Source organism: Nyctereutes procyonoides, unplaced genomic scaffold (assembly GCF_905146905.1).
Source record: "Nyctereutes procyonoides isolate TBG_1078 unplaced genomic scaffold, NYPRO_anot_genome, whole genome shotgun sequence".
NCBI classification, from domain to species: Eukaryota; Metazoa; Chordata; class Mammalia; order Carnivora; family Canidae; genus Nyctereutes; species Nyctereutes procyonoides.
The window spans coordinates 53,394,143-53,413,646 of NW_026575131.1; the positions used below are offsets into that span (position 1 = coordinate 53,394,143).

At 38.8% G+C, this 19,504-nt stretch overlaps 1 protein-coding gene across 1 annotated transcript in view; it reads right to left on the bottom strand.

Moving 5' to 3' along the window:
• Positions 1-19,504, bottom strand: part of LOC129522234 (putative adhesion G protein-coupled receptor E4P) — a 42,659-nt gene that overhangs the window by 15,386 nt on the left and 7,769 nt on the right. Inside the window, 6 exon segments of the mRNA XM_055344361.1 lie at positions 3,385-3,579; positions 5,708-5,866; positions 9,314-9,507; positions 11,554-11,667; positions 15,507-15,681; positions 18,298-18,365. Coding sequence (XP_055200336.1) covers positions 3,385-3,579; positions 5,708-5,866; positions 9,314-9,507; positions 11,554-11,667; positions 15,507-15,681; positions 18,298-18,365 — 905 coding nt within the window.

Below are 19,504 nucleotides of genomic sequence, written 5' to 3' on the forward strand. Positions count from 1 at the left end.
TAACAAGAAGACCTAATGGTTATGAATATTTATGCCCCTAATGTGGGAGCCACCAAGTATATCAATCAATTAACAACCAAAGTAAAGAGATACTTAGATAATAATACACTAACAGTAGGAGACTTCAAGAGGGCACTCTCAGCAAATGACAGATATTTTAAACAGAACATGACCAAAGAAACAAGGACCTTGAATGATACACCAGACCAAATAGATTAACAGATATATACAGGACATTCTATCTGAAAGCAACTGAAAACACATTCTTCTCAAGTGCACATGGAACTTTCTCCAGAATAGACCACATATAGGCCACAAATCAGGTCTCAACTGATACCAGAAGACTGGGATTGTGCCCTGCATGTTTTCAGACCACAATGCTTTGAAACTAGAATGCAATCACAAGAAGAAATTTGGAAGAAACTCAAACACATGGTGGTTAAAGAGCATCCTACTAAAAAATGAATGGGTCAACCATGAAATTAGAGAAGAATTAAAAAGATTCATGGAAACTAATGAAAATGAAATACAACCATTCAAAATCTTTGGGATACAGCAAAAGTGGTCCCTAGAAGGAAATACATCGCAATACAAGTGATGTATTTTTTCCCTTAAAAATTTGGAAAAAAACTCAAATACATAAGCTAACCTTGCACCTAAAGGAGTATCAGAAAGGGAGACAGAACATGAAAGACTCCTAACTCTGGGAAATGAACTAGGGGTGGTGGAAGGGGAGGTGGGCGGGGGGTGGGGGTGACTGGGTGACGGGCACTGAGGTGGGCACTTGACGGGATGAGCACTGGGTGTTATTCTATATGTTGGCAAATTGAACACCAATAAAAAATAAATTTATAAAAAAAGGAATTGAAGAAAGAACAGCAAATAAATCTAAACCAAGTAGAAGAAGAGAGATAGTAAAGATTAAAGAAGAACTCAACAAAATAGAATGAACTCAATGAAATAGAGATCAGAAGAACTGTAGGTCAACAAAACCAGGAGCTGTTTCTTTGAAAAAATTAATAAAATAGAGAAACCCCTAGCCAACTTTATTGAAAAGAAAAAAAAGACTCAAATTCATAAAATCATGAACAAAAGAGGAAAGATCACATCTAATACCAAGTAAATACAAACGATTTAAAAAACGTATTATGAGCAACTATATGCCAACAAATTAGGCAGTATAGAAGAAATGGATGCATTTCTGGAAACCCACAAATTACCAAAACTGGAACAGGAAGAAATAGAGAACCTGAACAGGCCAGTAACCAGCAAGGAAATTGAAGCAGTCATCAAAAACCTCCCAAGACACAAAAGTCCAAGGCCAGATGGCTTCTCAGGTGAATTCTATCAAAGGTTTAAAGAAGAAATAATACCGGTTCTACTAAAGCTGTTCTGAAGGATAGAAAGGGACAGAGTACTTCCAAACTCATTTATGAGGCCATTTGATCCCAAAACCGAAGACCCCACCAAAAAGGAGAATTATAGACCAATATCCCTGATGAAAGTGGATACAAAAATTCTCACCAACATACTAGCCAATAGGATCCAATAGTACATTAACAAGATTATTCATCATGACCAAGTGGGATTTATCCCCAGGATGCAAGGATGGTTCAACACTCATAAAGCAATTTACATGTTCAATGAAATTCCTATCAAAATACCATCTACTTTCTTTTTTTTTCTTTTTTTTTTCCATCTACTTTCTTCAGAGAGTTGGAACAAATAATCTTAAGATTTGTATGGAATCAGAAAAGACCCCGAATAGCCAGAGGAATATTGAAAAAGAAAACCAATGCTGGGGGCATTACAATGCCAGATTTCAAGCTGTATTACAAAGCTATGATCATCAAGACAGCATGGTACTGGCACAAAAACAGACAACAGACACAGAGATCAGTGGAACAGAATAGAGAACCCAGAAGTGGACCCTCAACTCTATGGTCAACTAATATTCCACAAAGCAGGAAAGAATATCCCCTGGAAAAATGACAATCTTTTCAATAAATGGTGTTGGTTGACAGGCACTGAGGAGGGCATTTGATGGGATGAGCAGTGGGTGTTATACTATATGTTGGCAAATTGAACCCCAATTAAAAATATACATAAAAAACCCACAATGAGATACCACCTCACACCAGTGAGAATGATGAAAATTGACAAGACTGGAAACCACAAATGTTGGAGAGGATGTGGAAAAAGGAGAACCCTCTGGCACTGTTTGTGGGAATGCAAACTGGTACAGCCACTCTGGAAAACAGTGTGGAGGTTCCTCAAGAAGTTAAAAATAGAGCTACCCTACGACCCAGCAATTGCACTACTAGATATTTACCCAAAGATACTGATGTGAAACACTGGGACATCTGCACCCCAATGTTCATAGCAGCAATGTCCACTATAGCCAAACTGTGGAAGGAACCAAGATGTCCTTCAATAGATGAATTGATAAAGAAGATGTGATATACATACAATGGAATATTACTCAGCCATCAGGAAAGATGAATACCATTTACATCGACATGGTTGGAACTGGAGGGTATTATGCTGAGTGAAATAAGCCAATCAGAGAAGGACAATCATCACATGGTTTCACTCACACATGGAGTATAAGATTATAATGGATTATAAGGGAAAGGAGGGGAATTGAGTGGGAAAAATCAGAGAGGAAGACAAACCATGAGAAACTCCTTTTTTCCATGAGAGACTCCTAACTATGGGAAACAAACAAAAAGTTGTGGAAGGGGAGGTGGGTGGAGGGATGGGGTAGCTGGGTGACGGGCACTGAGGAGGGCACTTGATGGAAAGAGCACTGGGTGTTAAACTATATGTTGGCAAATTGAATTTAATTAAAAATGTAAAAAGAACAGTGAAAAAATTAATTAAAATCAAAATTTTAAAGTCAGTTTCTCAGTCATACTAGACACCTACCAGTGGCTACTATTTTGAAGAGTTCAAATATAGAACATTTTCATTTTCACAGGAAGTTCTGCTGGAAAATGGACTGTATCTGTGTGTACTGGATTTAGTGCAGGACTCTGAGGTTCCTATCTAACACCTCAAAAAACCTATTATGTGATTTCAGCCAAGTTACTTCCTCTGTTGATCTTCAGGTTTGCCATGCTAAAAAAAATTAGTTTGAATTTGAATGTGATTTCCACCATTTCATACCCAGGAAGCTCCTTTCTAACACTTGTTCCCAGAGACTCCATTGTCAATAGACAGTGCTAAAATGGGCAACTGATGACAATGGGGGGAAGTGGCCTGTCTACCCAAATTTTTGTATTCCATCCCTCTTCCTACATCTACCTACTTGGGCTTCAGGATCATAGTGGCAATGCCAGTGGAAATGTTTACATAAAAGCGAGTTTCAGCTGATTCTCCTACCTTGGGCTCTGTCCGGTTGATGCCTGAGAGGAAGAGCAGGTGGGCCAGGAAGAGGCATATGGAGAGCTGCAGGTGGAGGGAGGTGCTGGTGTTCTGGATGGGTCGGCAAAGGAGGAAGGTGAGGGCTGCCAGGAAGAGGCACAGCAGAGACAGGCTCAACCCCACATAGGTGATCATGGTCAGCACGGGATCCACCTATGAGCCAGCAAAGAAGGAATCCATTGTAGTTTCCAGCACTGTCATTATGTGCATGATGGAGAGTCAGACGGGCATTCCAGTTAAGTCCCCCAAACAAGTGACTTCAACTCACTGAGATCTGAAGTCCCCATATTTAAAATGGAGGCAGTATTACAGGCTGAATTGTGTCCCCTGCCTCCAAATTCATATGTGGAAGTCCTAGTCCCCAGGACCTCAGTATATGACTGTATTTGGAGACAAGGTCTTTAAAGAGCTGAGTAGTATGACATAATTAGGGGGGCTCTGATCCAATAGGACTGGTGTCCTTATTTGAAATTTGGAAAAAGGTAGAGAGTGAGGACCACGTGAGGACACAGGGAGATGGAGGCCATCTACAGGCCAAAGAGAGAGGACTCAGAAAAAAGCAATCCTGCCAACACCTTGCACTTGGACTTTCAGATTCTAGATCTGTGATAAACTAAATTTCTGTTGTTTAAGCCACCCAGTCTGTGACACTTTGTTATGGCAGTCCAAGCAATCTAATAGAGTCAAAGATAGAATTTTCTACACAGGGATGTTGGAAACCTGAAACCACCAAGCTGGCACTGTCCCATGGAAATATCATATAAGCATCATTCACAAGAGTCAAGATATGGAAACAACCTAAATAGCCATCGATGGACAGGTGAGTAAAGACAATGAGGTGTATTCATTCAATGGAATAGACCCAGCCTTAAAAAAAGAAGGAAATCTTGCCATTTGTGACAATGTGGAGGAACCCTGAGGACATCAGGTAAGTGAAACAAGCCAGACACTGGAAGACCAATACTGCATGACCTCACTTATATGCAAAATCTAAAATAGTCAAACTCACAGAAGCAGAGAGTAGAATAATCGTTGCCAGGGACTGGGCATAGGGAAAATGAGGAGGTGTGACCAGGGGGCACTCAGCTTAAGTTATACAAGCTGAATGAGTTCTGGGGATCTAATGTGTAGTGTGGTGGCAAGAGTTAATAATGCTGTAATGTATGCTTGAAATTTGCTTGAAATCTTAATTCCCATCACATGCACACATGAAATGGCATCCATGTAGAGGTGACGGGGAAGTTATTTAGCTTGACTGTGATGATCTTGTCACAGTGCATACACATAAACATCAAGTTGTTCACCTTAACTATAAATACAAATTTTATATGTCAAGGATGCCTCAATAAAGTTGTTTTTTTCAAAAAAGATACACCCTATCAGGTAATTTTACATATTTTAGTAGCCTCATTAAAAATGTAAAAAAGAGGGCAGCCCGAGTAGCTCAGCAGTTTAGCGTTGCCTTTAGCCCAGGGCGTGATCCTGGAGAACTGGGACTGAGTCCATGTCAGGCTCCCTGCATAGAGCCTGCTTCTCCTTCTGCCTATGTCTCTGCCTCTCTCTCTCTCTCTCTCTCTCTCTCTCTCTCCCTGTCTCTCATGAATAAATAAATAAAATCTTTAAAAAATGTAAAAAAGAAACATGAACATAATTTACTAGTATATTTTCTTTAACCTACTAGGTTCCAAAATTATCAGTTCAATGTATGATCAATGTAAAGGGGATGTTTGACATTCTTTCCCTGGGTGTTGAGGGAGCACAGAGTAGCAGTCCCTGTTATCATTTTTGCATATCAGAGAGAGAAATATCCAACATACAACACAATTCACTTATTCTGACATCCATTTCTTACTATGTCCCTGTTCACAAAGACAGGGGCTATCTTCTACACACTTTGACTCTGCCTGGCAGTCCTAGATGCTCACCAAATATTTGTCTAAGGAACGAATCCCCTTGTAAAATGCACATCCCTGACCCCCACTCTAGGTTTTCAGAATCCAAATCTCTCAGGGATGGAATCAAGAAAATGAATTTCAAAATAAGCATCTCTTGTGATTCTTAGGAACAGGAAACTGTGAGAAGCACTTAATAGCTTGCACTTCCAGGTCAACATTCTAGTGTTTTCCACTGAAAATATTGATAGCCTTTCACGAGTAGAGGGCTTGCTTTAAAATCTCTCTTCATTCAATATCAGAATGCATTCAATCAATCCTCTTTTTTATGGAACTTGATAATGTTCCACTTCAATGAAAGTCAGTTTATTTACAGAAGTAGAGATTACCTTTAATTTAGTGGATGCCATGAGAATGGCAAAGCTGGAGAGGTGGCTGCAGCTGCAAACAGTTTGATTTTCATCTGAGGAAATGACTTGACAGCCTTCATTAGACCATGATGACCCTTGCCAGTAGACACAGAGGGACTGCTCATTTTCTCTTTTTATCTGGAGAATAACCACATTGCCTTAGTCTGGTCATGGAATAACTAAATTTTGCTGATTGTTGTTCGTACTCCAAAACATACTAGGCATTTCATATCTACTATCTCATTGGCTGCTTACAAAACCCTTTGCGAGGCAGGTATTCGTATACTCCTTTTCCATAGGAGGAAACTGATAGTTGTCCTGTGGTGATAAACGAGGAAATGGAATTCCAATTCTGGATTTCTGCCTTCAGAGCCATAAATCTTAACCATCCTACCTGACTGCCTCTGTCATTTGTAAGGTAAATAAGAAAAGGAGATCATTTTTGAGGTCAGGGCAATATGATTTCCTGGAGAGGAGAATCCATCTGTTGAATTCCCAACAAATAGTCCTTATCTCCATTGCAATTGTCCTCGTCACTGACACAGACAACACTGACACTTATCTATGTATGCAGGTACCAATCTATAGATCCAGCATGGAATCACTCAACCTCCACAGCAGCTTATGTTGTAGATACTGTTACTCTCCCAGGTGCACATGTTGGAGGATAGAGACACAGACATGTTAAGTAACACACACAACTCAAAATATGGTACGTGCACAAAAGTGTTTCTCACTGTTCTTTCATTTGATGCATAGAGGACCTGCCCATTGAAGCTGCTACAATGAATAACTTAAGTATAATGGGCCCCAGTGGGAGCTATAAATGGGGCCAGAATGCTTTCACATAGTTACTCAATCATGCCCAAAGTTTGATTACATGATGGAGACAAAAGTCTTTTTATTTCCTTAATCCAGGTCCAAGGGTGATCTATCTATCTATCATCTATCTATCTATCTATCTATCTATCTATCTATCTATCTATATCTATCATCTATCTATATCTCCTATGTTCGGACAAGAGCAGGGTAAGGGGGAAGTGGTTTCTGAATATTGCTCGGCAACGTCTTTGACAGGAAAGGAATGGCAGAAAAAAATATTATAAGTGCTCACCACCTAGTGTCCTGAAATTCCCACAGAATTACATTTAAAAAAATCAACAAAGGTTGAGCCTAGATAGTAATGGTATCTAATGCTTGGGAATGTTTGTATGATGGTGTCAGATTTTTTTAAGAAAGCTTTTTTTAAGGTAAAAATTGCATAACATAAAATTTACCATCCTAACCATTTTTGAGTGGACAGCACTGTAGTGTTAAGTATATTCATATTCTTGTGTAACTCATCTCCAGAACTTTCTCATTTTGTAAAACTGAAAATCTATACCCATTAAAAATAACTCCTCATACTCTCCCTACAGCTTTAGGCAAACACCTATTGACTGTTTCTATGAACTCGACAACTCTGAGGACCTCATACGAAAAGGAAGATTACAGCGTTTGTCTTTTTTTTTCTTGTTTGGTGTATTTCACTTCAGCATACTGTCCTGTTCAGCATACTGAACCATGGAGGTTCGTCCATGTTGTAGTACATATCAAAATTGTATTTGTTCATTTTCCAAGTTTTTAATTAACTTCTAGTTATTTAATATATATGGCAACACTGGTTTCAGGTTTAGAATTTGGTGATTCATCACTTACATATTAACAGTCCTCATTTCTTTTTAAAGTTAAATAGTATTCCATATTATTTCATATGGTAATACAAGGTTCAAGTTTTTGAGGAATCACCATACTACTTTCCATAGTGGTTGCACCATTTTATATTCCTATCAACAGTGCATAGTGGTTCCAATTTCTCTATATCCTCACTCTATTTAATTGGTTTTTAAAGTAGCCATACTAATGGATGTGAGGTGATACGTCACTGTGGTTTTTATTTACATATGCCTAATGATTAGTGATGTCCAGCATCTTTTCATGTGCTGCTTGGCCATCTGTATATCATCTTTTCAGAAATGTCTATTCAGATCCTTTGCTCTTTTTCAAAAATCAAGTTATTCTGTTGCTGTTGTTGAATTGTAGACCTTCTTTGTGTATTCTGGGTACTAATTCATTATCAGGTATTTTCTTCCATTCCATGGGTTACTTTTTCACTCCACTGACTGTGTCTTTTGATGCATAGTTTTTAGTTTGATGTAATTCATTTGTCTATTTCTACTTTTGTTGGCTGATTTTGGTGTCATACCTAGGAAACCCTTTCTATGTCAAGGTAATGAAACTTTCCCACTATGTTTTCTTATAAAAGATTTAGTTTTATGTCTTACATTTATGTCTGTTCCATCTAGTGTTCATGTTGTATATGGTTTAAGGGTCTAACTTTACTCTTCAGCACACACATATCCAGTTTTTCCAGCACCATTTGCTGATGCCAGGCACTATTTTAAGGACTTTATACACATGGACTCATCTCTCCCATGAACCAACAAGGCACATTGCTACTAGAAGTAATAGAACCTCAGCTTCTGGGCTGAGCTCATCACAGAAGATGGAGTAACTTCCCTAAGTAGTGAATGGGAAAGGAGATGGGATTGAACCCAGACCGCTCAGCTCCATCTCTTCCTGTAGTGGTTTAAAAAATGTCCACCAATTCTAAATGGGATTGACTTAATTTCTCTTTCTTCAGTCTCATTGTTAGTGTATAGAAATGCCACTGACTTCTGGGCATTGATTTTGTATCCTGCCAATTCTTTGGCACTCCCTTCAAAACGTCAAGCCTAATTCCACTCCCTTAGGTGCAGTCTCTCTTGGAGCACTCATGGAAGCCAGCTGCCATGCTGTGAGAACACTGAAGCAGCTCTCAGAGAGCCCCACATGGCAAGAAACAGAAGCTTCCTGCCAACAGCCAGATGGGGGAAGCACCCTGAAAACAAACCCTTTAGCCTCAGCGAACCCTTCAGGCGACAGGTCCCAGCCAACATCTTGATGACAAACTTAGAAGAAACCTTGAGCCAGAGCCACCCAGCTAAGCCCCTCCCACATTCTTGACCCACAGAAAGCAAGTGAGTAATACATGCATATCACTTTAAGTTGCCTAGTTCCGAGGAAATTACTTACACAGCCAACAACCCCCTTGAAGAAGACAGAATCATTTTTAATTTTGGCAAGTTCTAAAACCCAGAAAACTTTCCTATTGAAATTGCCTGGTCTGACACCGTGTTATAGCACTTGAGAAGCACTTCAAAAACCCCAAATGACTATCACTCATCTTATATGCTGGTCTGGATTGGTGCCTTCTTAAAATCTGACTGGTTTTATGTGGACCAGTCTGACAAGTTGGAGCTGTCCAGAGGCTTGGGGGACAGTTGAGGGGTTGATTCTGAGGTTATCTACTCAGTAGAGCTCAGGGGGTAGCCCAGTTTCTTATTCTGGGTTCATTTTAGACTTTCTAACACCATGTCCCCCAGATGAGTGAGAATCTATCTCATTTTTATAAACTTCCAACCTGTAAATTCATCAGCATGGAAACATTCCCAGTTAGTTACAAAATCCCTGTAGATGTAATGGCATCACCTGGTTCTCACACACCTTTTCATGCTGAAATGTGAAATTAATGGACATGGAGAGCGAGGTGTTCTTTCTGGATCCCATTGTACCACTCACTACCTTGGAGTTCAGGTAGAAATTATGCAACTTTTCCTTCGTCATTAGGTTTTCCTCAGACACAAAGCTCTCATTGATGATGGAACCAATGGAAGCATAAGATATAAATGCGACAGCACCTGGATAAAGTGAAATAAGTCAGTCGGAGAAGGGCAAACATTATATGGTCTCATTCATTTGGGGAATATAAAAAATAGTGAAAGGGAATAAACGGGAAAGGTGAAAGAATGAATGGGAAATATCAGAAAGGGAGACAGAACATGAAAGACTCCTAACTCTGGGAAATGAACTAGGGGTGAAGGAAGGGGAGGTGGGCAGGGGGTGGGGGTGACTGGGTGACAGGCACTGAGGTGGGCACTTGATGGGATGAGCACTGGGTGTTATTCTATATGTTGGCAAATTGAACACCAATAAAAAATAAATTTATATAAAAAAAGAAGAAACCCTCCCAAACAACAACAACAACAACAAAAGAAACTCCACCTAGGTTCAGTGATGCTCATTTGAAGGCAATATCAAAGATTTAACAAATTGTCTGTGTTAACTTTCATTTGTGGATAGGATGCCAGACCATTGGAAAAAATAATTTTAGTTCCCACTTATCGAGTCTTTACTTGGGGTAATGTACTGAGTCACTCACATAAGTCATACTCATTTAATTTTTAATGTATTTTTCATGATTGGATTGTTTGTTTCTTTGCTGTTGAGTTTAATAAGTTCGAAAGACTGAATAGCCAGGGGAATATTGAAAAAGAAAACCAGAGCCAGGGGTATCACAATGCTGGATTTCAAGCTGTATTACAAAGCTGTGATCAAGACATTCTGGTACTGGCACAAAAGCAGACACATAGATCAATGGAACAGAATCCAGAATCCAGAAATGTAAACTCTACGATCAACTAATATTTGACAAAGCAGGAAAGACTATCCACTGGAAAAAAGACAGTCACTTCAATAAATGGTGCTGGGAAAATTTTTAAAGTATTTTTAATTTTAAATAATAATTTTGTCCTTGCTACCATTCTCGATTGGGAAAATTTTCTTTGGCATTCTCCAGTTAAGGACAAGATTAAAGATATTAAATAACTAACTTTAGGTTGTAGCTAGGAAAAAGTGAAGTCATTATTTCTGAAACATTTCAATGCAGATCAATGAATCGATGGAAAGAATGAGGGAGAGGGGAAGGAAGACAAAAAAGGCAGGCAAGTTAGCAGATGGGTGAGCGGGTGGGTAGATGGATGGAAAAATGGATGGATGCAGGGAATAATGGATGGATGGATGGATGGATAGATAGATAAAAGGAAGAACAGAAGATTGGGTAGATGCATGGACAGATGGGTGGATGAATGAGTGGATGGAAAGAAGGAAGGAAAGTGAGAATGAGAAAGAGAGAAGCTAGCAGAAAAAATGGAGAAAGACGGAAAGATAGAAGGGAGAGAGAAAGGGAAGAAATGAAAGAGCAAGGAAATGAAGGAGGGAGATAAAGACTGGTAGGAGGTAATTTTGCAGGAGGAGAAAGTCATATGAAAAGCAATAAAAGGAAAACCTTTAAGGTGATTAATGATAGATGGTACGCAGATTTAAAAATAAGCTAGACAAATATAAAATCATCATGCCACACACTTGAAACTAATGTTATGTTTCATGTAAATGTCATTTACATCTCAAGTAAATTTTTTAAAAATTAGAACTTAAAGCAAAAAAAATAAATGAGTAAGTATAACAAATATTCAGAAGTTAAAAAGAGAGAGAGCTAAAAGGCTGGATAATTTGCTCTAGGAAATGGGGAACCATTCACTGTTCATGTGCAGGGGAAAGACATCCATTTAAGGAAACCAGCCTAGAGCACCCTAGAGGATGGAGGTGACTTAAGCAAGGAGCACACATGGGAAGACATTAAGAAATCTCAACTCCAGTCCCACTTCAACACATCCAATGTAAACACAATTGTGTATAGGAAATTGGATTCTTTTCTTCTTTTTTTTTTTTCTGGCTGTAAGAGCCCAGTGTAAATTTCCCAGACCTAGGCTTTAGAAATGTCATCCACAGAACTTCCTCATGTATGATAAAGGGCCTCTGGGAACTGTTTTATAGGAGCAACATGGAATTCCATTGGGAATATTCTTGGGCTGATGTCTAAGTTCTACGACCTCAATATACTATACCTCCCAAGGTTTCCTTCTGAACGGTGGTGCAGAGAATGTCCATGGTCTGCTTTCCTGCCTTCAGCGTGAATGGCTTTATCAGACTGCATTTCTTAACCCTTCGTGTTTCAATGTCTAAAAAACAGAGAATGATTGGTTAACAGCAACATTTCCTTATCCACATGCTACAATATGATAATCACCTGCACTGGACACCAAAAAGAAAAGCCCATACACTCTAGGGACTGCTTACTCTTGATTAGTGGGGGAAAGAAATGGCCAAATCCTGTGGGCATTTAATCAAATTCATAAAGTGAACTAGGAATTAACTGGGTACATTTACCCTTTTCTTTGTCTTTATTGTGATAAATACACATAACATGAAATTCACCATTTTAACCACAGTTAAGCATACAGTTCAGTGGTATTAAGCACAGTCCCATCCTACCCTCCCTCTCCATAACTTTCTTATCTTCCTAAACTGAAACTCTGTTCCCATTAAACCCCCTCATGCACACCTACCTCCCACTATCTACTTCCTGTCTCCATGGATGGGACTCCTTTAGGGATCTCCTATGAGTGGGATATGGAATGTTTGTTCTTTGTGTCTGCTTATTTCCCTGAGCACAATGTTCTCAAGGGTCCTCTGTGCTATAGCGAGTGTCAGAATATCCTTCCTTTAAGGCTGAATAGTATTGCATTGTCTGGATACATTACATTTTACTTATCTAGTCATCTGTGAATGTTTACTTGAATTGCTTCCACCTGTTGGCTGCTATGAACAATGCTGCTGTGAACATGGATGTATGAATATCTCTTTGAGTTCCTGCCTTCAACTCTTTGGAGTACAGACCCAGAAGAGGAATTGCTGAGTCATGAAATAATTCTATGTTTAGGTTTTTTTGTATATTCTTTTTGAGGAACAAATTCCACATAGTTGCACCATTTTACATTCCCAGCAGCAGTGCATAAGGGCTCCCATTTCTCCACATCCTCACCAATGCTTGTTATTTTTGGTAATAGCCCTCCAAGTGGATGTCAAGTGTTGCCCTTTGCTTTTCAACCCAGCACTGATTTACAGGCTAGGAGGGAAGGCAAAGCAGAAAGAACCATTTCCAAATCAACAAGGGAGGCAACACATTGAAAGTGATGTTGACAAGAACTGTGATGTTTGGGATTCACCTTGGAGCCTCCACCTTACTATGTATGATGTGCTATGAGTGCCCTTGGGTCAGTGGCTTAATCTTTCCTAGCTTCAATTTCCTCATCTACAAGATTGGGATCATACCATTGATAGCCTTAAGGAGCTACCAAATATTAAAGGAAATCACTAGTGTGCATTCTTTGGCCATGTATGATGAGCCAAGCCATAGTTGTGATTGAGACAGACAGGGTCCCTTAGCTTTGTGGATTGTGGATAATATGCACTCTGGTTTAGCTACCTTGGGTATTTATTTTTTACTTTATTTTTAAAATTGTTTTATGTTTCATCACTTTTTTTGTATATTTTTTTACTGGAGTTCAATTTCCCAACATATAGTATAATACCCAGTGCTCATCCTGTCAAGTGTCCCCCTCAATGCCTGTCACCCAGTCACCCCATCCCCTGCCCACCTCTCCTTCTACTACACCTTGTTCGTATCCCAGAGTTAGGTATTTTTTAGTGAGAAAAGGGAAATTTAATGCCTCCCTTATGTACGTGTTGATTAATGTCAGGTCAAGCCCTGATAGAGGATAGAATCTCCACACCCAGGTGCAGGTAACAGAAGCTCCTCTATGCTCTCTGGTGTCTGAACCTGGAACCAGCAGAGACCACAAAGGACTTAAAATATATACCTGTGTAGAATGGAAATACTAGCATCTGCAGACTTCTGTATCAAAAATAAACCGTCCTGTCATTAACATCAAGAATTAAAATCACATTCTTGGCAACATAGTATCTTTAAAATAGGAAAATCATATTTTACACACACACACACACACACACACAAAGATCATATGAATGGAATATTTCTGAATTCATTTTTTTGAATTTATTTTTTTAAAAAGAGGAAGTTAGGATATCTTTATTTGTATATATGTGCGGGTTATATGTATATATACTAGTATGTATAACATGTATTATATATGTATACTATATACACACATATAGGAGTATATATAACTTATATGTTTTATAAAATGTACATGTATATATAAATATATGGGGACTATATGTATATATATGTATATATGATATATATTACATATGTATACTATGTACACACATATAAAAAAGTAGATATAACTTATAATATGTATTCCATATAATGCACATGTATATATTATATATAATTTCTATACATGAAATTTGTAGATCTGGAAACAGAGACTCAATGAGATAAGGATACTAACCCAAGGCCAACTTATGCCAAGAAACAAATTGTTCTTTGAAACTCAGGCCCGTTGACAAGGTCTGGCTCTTAACCAGTACAGAATACTTCTCACCCAGAGTCCATTAGAATCACTTGGGGATATTTAAAATCACTGATGTGCAGGCCTCATCCCCAAGTGGCCCTTCTATAAGTATTTTTCAAATGTTCCATTCATTCTAATGAGTGTCCAATGCCAAGAATCAATTCACTGAGCATGGTAGAGAGACTAAGATGGTACTCCATGACCCTCATCCTGGTCTTGGGGTAATCATGCCTTGGGGTAAGTTCTTCCTTTTAAGTATGGGCTGGCCCTACAACTTGCTTCTATAAGCAATAGAATATGGCAAAGGTGATGATGAGGTGTCATGCTCATGATTATATTACATAAGATAGTAACTCCCATCTTGCTAACAGACACTTTCTTGAGGACTTTGATCAAACAAGCTTCCCTACAGAATGGCAAGGCACTGAGGGAGGCATCTAAACTCCATCCAGCAAGAAATCAAGGCCCTCACTCAAACACCCCACAAGGCAATGAATCCTGCCAACAACCATGGGAGCTTAGAAACAAATTCTCCCTTGTTCAAGCCTTCAGGTGAGACTTCAGCCCCAGTCAATCTTTTCATTCAGTCTTGGGAGATGCTTTGAAGCAGAGGCCTCAGCTAAGCCATGTCCTGACTCCTGGACCCATGGAAACTATGAATTACAGATGTGCTGTTTGTGATCTCTTGCTTTGCAACAATCGCTAACTAGAACTCTAAGCTAGAATAGCTTTCTCTATTCATTCATATGGGAAATAGAAAAAATAGTGAAAGGGGTTATAGGGGAAAGGAGAGAAAATGAGTGGGCGATATCAGAGAGGGTGACAGATAATGAGAAACTTCTAACTCTGGGAAATGAACAAGTGGAAGGGGAGGTGGGCGTGGGGATGGGGTGACTGGGTGACGGGCACTGAGAGGGGCGCTTGGCGGGATGAGCACTGGGTGTTGTAGTATATGTTGGCAAATCAAACTCCAATAAAAAATATACAAAAAATAAAATAAAGTAAGAAATACAAAAAAATAGAATAGCTTCCCTGAATCTCCAGGATTATAGATGGTGTGTACTTTCTTCTTGCTGAGCTATATTTCCTGGAATATTCATAAGAAATAGATATCTCAAATCCAAATTAAAGACACATCCTATTATTTTCTCTCATTGTAGTACCTAGTCAAATTGTCTACCTCCAAATGTTGACTGTGGGTTCATGTAGAGAAAAATAAAATCCATGAAATCCAAAATTGTACCAGGCAATGCACATTGATTGTTTGTGTACTGGTTGAGGGAAAAATGTGCATTCCAACCAAGGTGGAAAGTCTGATTCCTGGCTCTTCCACCATTGAGGAGGCCAGAAATTCATTCACTTTTCTGAGAGTCAGCCTCCTTACTATTAAATAGAGGTAATCACACCTACACCCCTGCATTGCTAGGAGGATTGTGCAAGATGACATGCAAACACCCTAGAACCGAGACTGACAACATGGAAGGGGAGCTGTGCTTACCAGAGTTGTGATTCCTTACCCATAAAAGGCCCTTCCAGCCTCTGTGTTTCTCCTCTATTTATGGCTGCAGTTGCAAGGACAGCCTTCTCCACATTCTGCAGGTAGAATGTCACTAGCACTGCTTTCTCTTTGGACTTTCCAGTGGTTAATTGGGAAGTGAGGTTTGTGAAATTAAGGTAGGAATCCTCGATTTCCTGTTAGAAACAAGGCTTGTGAGAAGCACGGGAGGCTTTGAGTGGTCAAACAAAGTCTTTTAATCAAACAAATTTGAACTTGTGCTTTGGCCAACTAAATTTACCAATAGCCCTGAGCCCAGAATATGACACTTTAAAAACAAAAGCATGTTGATTTAATACTTATTCCATAATAAAACTTTTTTCCTTCTCTTAGACTTTCGTGGTGTATTTTTCTGGGTTGGGAGTTGGGGAGAAGATTTTGGTTTTCCTTGCCTTTCCCCAATATTTTGCCATGTGATAACTTGAAGATTCAATTGGACATGAAGCATAAAAGAGGAGGTATTTCCTCTCATTGAGAGAACCCTCAAAGCTTATTCTGGGAACATCTCACACCTCTGTATGCACAGACTCCAAAGGGCTTTGGTGAGATGAGATTCCCCTGAATTAGAAAATCCTAGTTGTGTCCAATTCTGAGAATCTTCACATGCCTCATATCCTAAGATGGGAAGTCTCAGTGCACTCAGTTCCTCAGCATGTCTTTCAATACTTTCCCTCATCATAGTAGTTCTTGGTTTTGATTTGCTTCAGAATCTGTCTACATTGGTCAAAGATTACAAATTTGTACTTATGTAGGATGAGTATGTCTTGACACCTTATGTACAGTATGATAGCTCTAGTTAAGAACACTATATAATACACTGTACATTTGCTAAGAGATTTCAGGCACTCTCATCACACACACACACACACACACGTAAATGTGATGAAATGGGTATATTAATTAGCTAACTGTTGTTATAATTTCATTATGTAGGTCAAAATATCATGATGCACTCCCTGGATATATATAATTGCTAGTAAAAGACATTAAAAAAATTCAGAGATGAGTGTTTTAGAGCAGTTTTAGGTCAGTGAAACTATTCTTTTTGATACTATAATGGTGGATACATGTCATTATACTTTTGGCAAAACTCACAGAATGGCCAGTATCAAGAGTGATGCCTAATGTCAACTCTGACCTTTGGGTGACACTGATATGACATTGCAGGCTCACAGAAGTACCATTTGGTGCAAGATAGCCAGGGAGGCTGTGCATGTGCGGGGGTGGGGGACAGGAGACGGGGATATATGGGAAGTCTGTATTTCTGGTCAACTTTGCTATGAACCTAAAAGTGCTCTAAAAAACAAAGTCTACTTAAAAGGGGAGTGGTGGAGGAGAAAGTATCCACCAGCACCTAGAGCCAAAAGAAAGGCACTCAGACCTTCAGGGATAGAGCAGTGTTTCCCTTTCCACAGCCATGGGACAGCTTTGAGAAACTGGTACAGATTTGTCTGCTGTTGTCCTGAGAACCACTCAAATTTAACTAAGAAAGAAGAAGAAAAGGAGTATTTGTTATTTTTCCTTTTAATCAGCTTGGGACGGCTGTCTAATAGTTTTTACAGATAACCCCCAAATACATACTTTAACTGTTCAGCAAAACACAGCTTTGGCACCAAATCACTGTGTGACCTTGGAAAAGTCACTGAAATCTCTTTGGGCTTCAGGATCCCTCATTAAACACAAAGGAGTTCAGAACATATGGTTTTTACATTTTTTCTTAGGCACTCAAAGTCTTTGAATAATTATATTGGAGGATCAACTATGCACACTGACCAATCCAGCCAACGTCTTTTTTTCTTGAACAATTTCATGGAACTATAATTCACCCATTTAGAATGAATAATTCAGTGGTTTTTAGTGTATTCACTAATTTGTACAACCATCACCACAATCAATTTTATTTTACTTTGTTTTTTTTTCACAATCAATTTTAGAGCAATTTCCACACCATCCCCTAAAATCTGCAATCCTGAACAGTCACCCTCAATCCCTTCATCCACCTACTCCCCAGTCCCTGGAAACCATTAGTCTACATTCTGTGTCTCTGGATTTGCCTATCTGGACAGTTCATGTAAATAAAATCACACTCTCTGTGGCCTTATGTGTCTGGCTTCTTTCACTGAGCATCATGTTTTCAAGGTCCATCCATGTTGTAGCATGTGTCAGTGCTTCAATCCTTTTTATGGCTCAGCAGCAATCCATCATATGGATGGGACACGTTTCTTTTGTCCATTTAGGATTTAATGAGCAAGTCAGTCATTTCCAATTTCTGGCTCTTGTTAATGCTACTGTGAACACTGGTATACAAGTTTTTGTGTTGACCTGTATTTTTAATTTTCTGCTATACCTAGCAATGGAATGCTGCATAATATGGTAATTATATTTTTAACTGTTTGAGATGCTGCCAGAATGCTCACCAAAACAGCTCCATGGCTTTTCTTTCCTGCCAACATGGATGAGTTTTCTGCTTACTCTACATCCTCACACCTTGATGACAGCCTTGCTAGAGACCCTGCATCAACACATCCAACAAAGGCTTCTCTGGATTCCTAACCCATAGTAATTTGGAGATAATAAATATTGTTTAAACCACTTAGTTTTGAGGTCCCTTGTTACACAGGAATATATATCAAATACACTTGCACACTATGGTGAGGTATCCCACCCTATGTCACTCAACTGCATCCTGAGGATGATCCCCACTGTACACCTTGTGCAAGTAGAGTGCAAACCCATGAAGTGGCAAACCTTACCTGCTTCTGACAGTCTTGGAAAGTTGGATCACTATTGTAGAAGTTAGAGCAGGTCTCCTGTTTGATTTCTAGGACAGAAAAGAGATAAGTTGGGTTAACAACATAGGTTCATCAGAGGAAAGAAGGTACCATGTCTACTTTAATTAGGACAGGTTTGTCTCCATAGTCTTAGCAGGATCCAGAAAGGGGAGGGAGAATAGTTATTATAAAGAAACAAGAATCAAACTGAGAATAATATATATTAGAAAATAAGGAAGAGATATGTATAAATTTCTGAGATAAAATTATTATAAATTAAAAATTTGACTTCCATTTCATTGTGGATTCCCAAATGGAAAGACCTGGAGTTTTTTAGGATGTCACAACAAGTGAAAGTCAGGTCAAAGAAGTCCATTGTTCAAAACAGGTACCACCAGCCACCTGAGGCTATGACTAGTCTGAATTGAAATGTACTGTAATCATAAAATGCCTTCTGGAGACCAAAACCAATATGAACAAAAGTATATAAATGGTCTCATTAATATTGATTACAACTTGAATAATACTTTGCATATGTTGAGTTAAAGTATATTATTAAAATTAATTTCCTGCTTCTACTTTTTGAATGAAGCTAATACAAAATTTTAAATTACTTGTGTGGCTCACATAAGTGGCTTCTGTCAGATTTCTCTTAGAAAACATTCCACTAGAAAATATGTGAAATTATACTTAAACTCACACCCAACAAAATAAATCATTTTCCTTTTCAAATAAGTATGACTATTTCCTACTGTATATATTAGGGAATTTGGGGGATAGCAAGTATTCTCGATACTTAAGCCAAGCTTGTAAACTGTCGCCCTGGGCTAGCCCACTGCCTGTTTTTGTAAATAAAGTTTTATTGACACACAGCCACATCCATTCATGCCTATGGCTGTTTTGACATTAGAAAGACAGAGTTGAACAGTTACATAAGAGACCATATGGCCTGCAAAGCCTGAAATATTTACTAGATAACCGCTTACAGTAGAATTCTGCTGACTTTCAACTTAAAAGAGACATTCATGTCATGAGGGGTTGATATATGGTTTAAATATGTAAAGTGTCCAGCATAACACTGGACACTTTTGCTGATGCAAAGGAGAAATTATTTTTTAAACTGTGTATTTCATTAATTTTGGGATTGACTCCTTTGAACAAACACACATCCCTCTGACCTGGGTTCCCT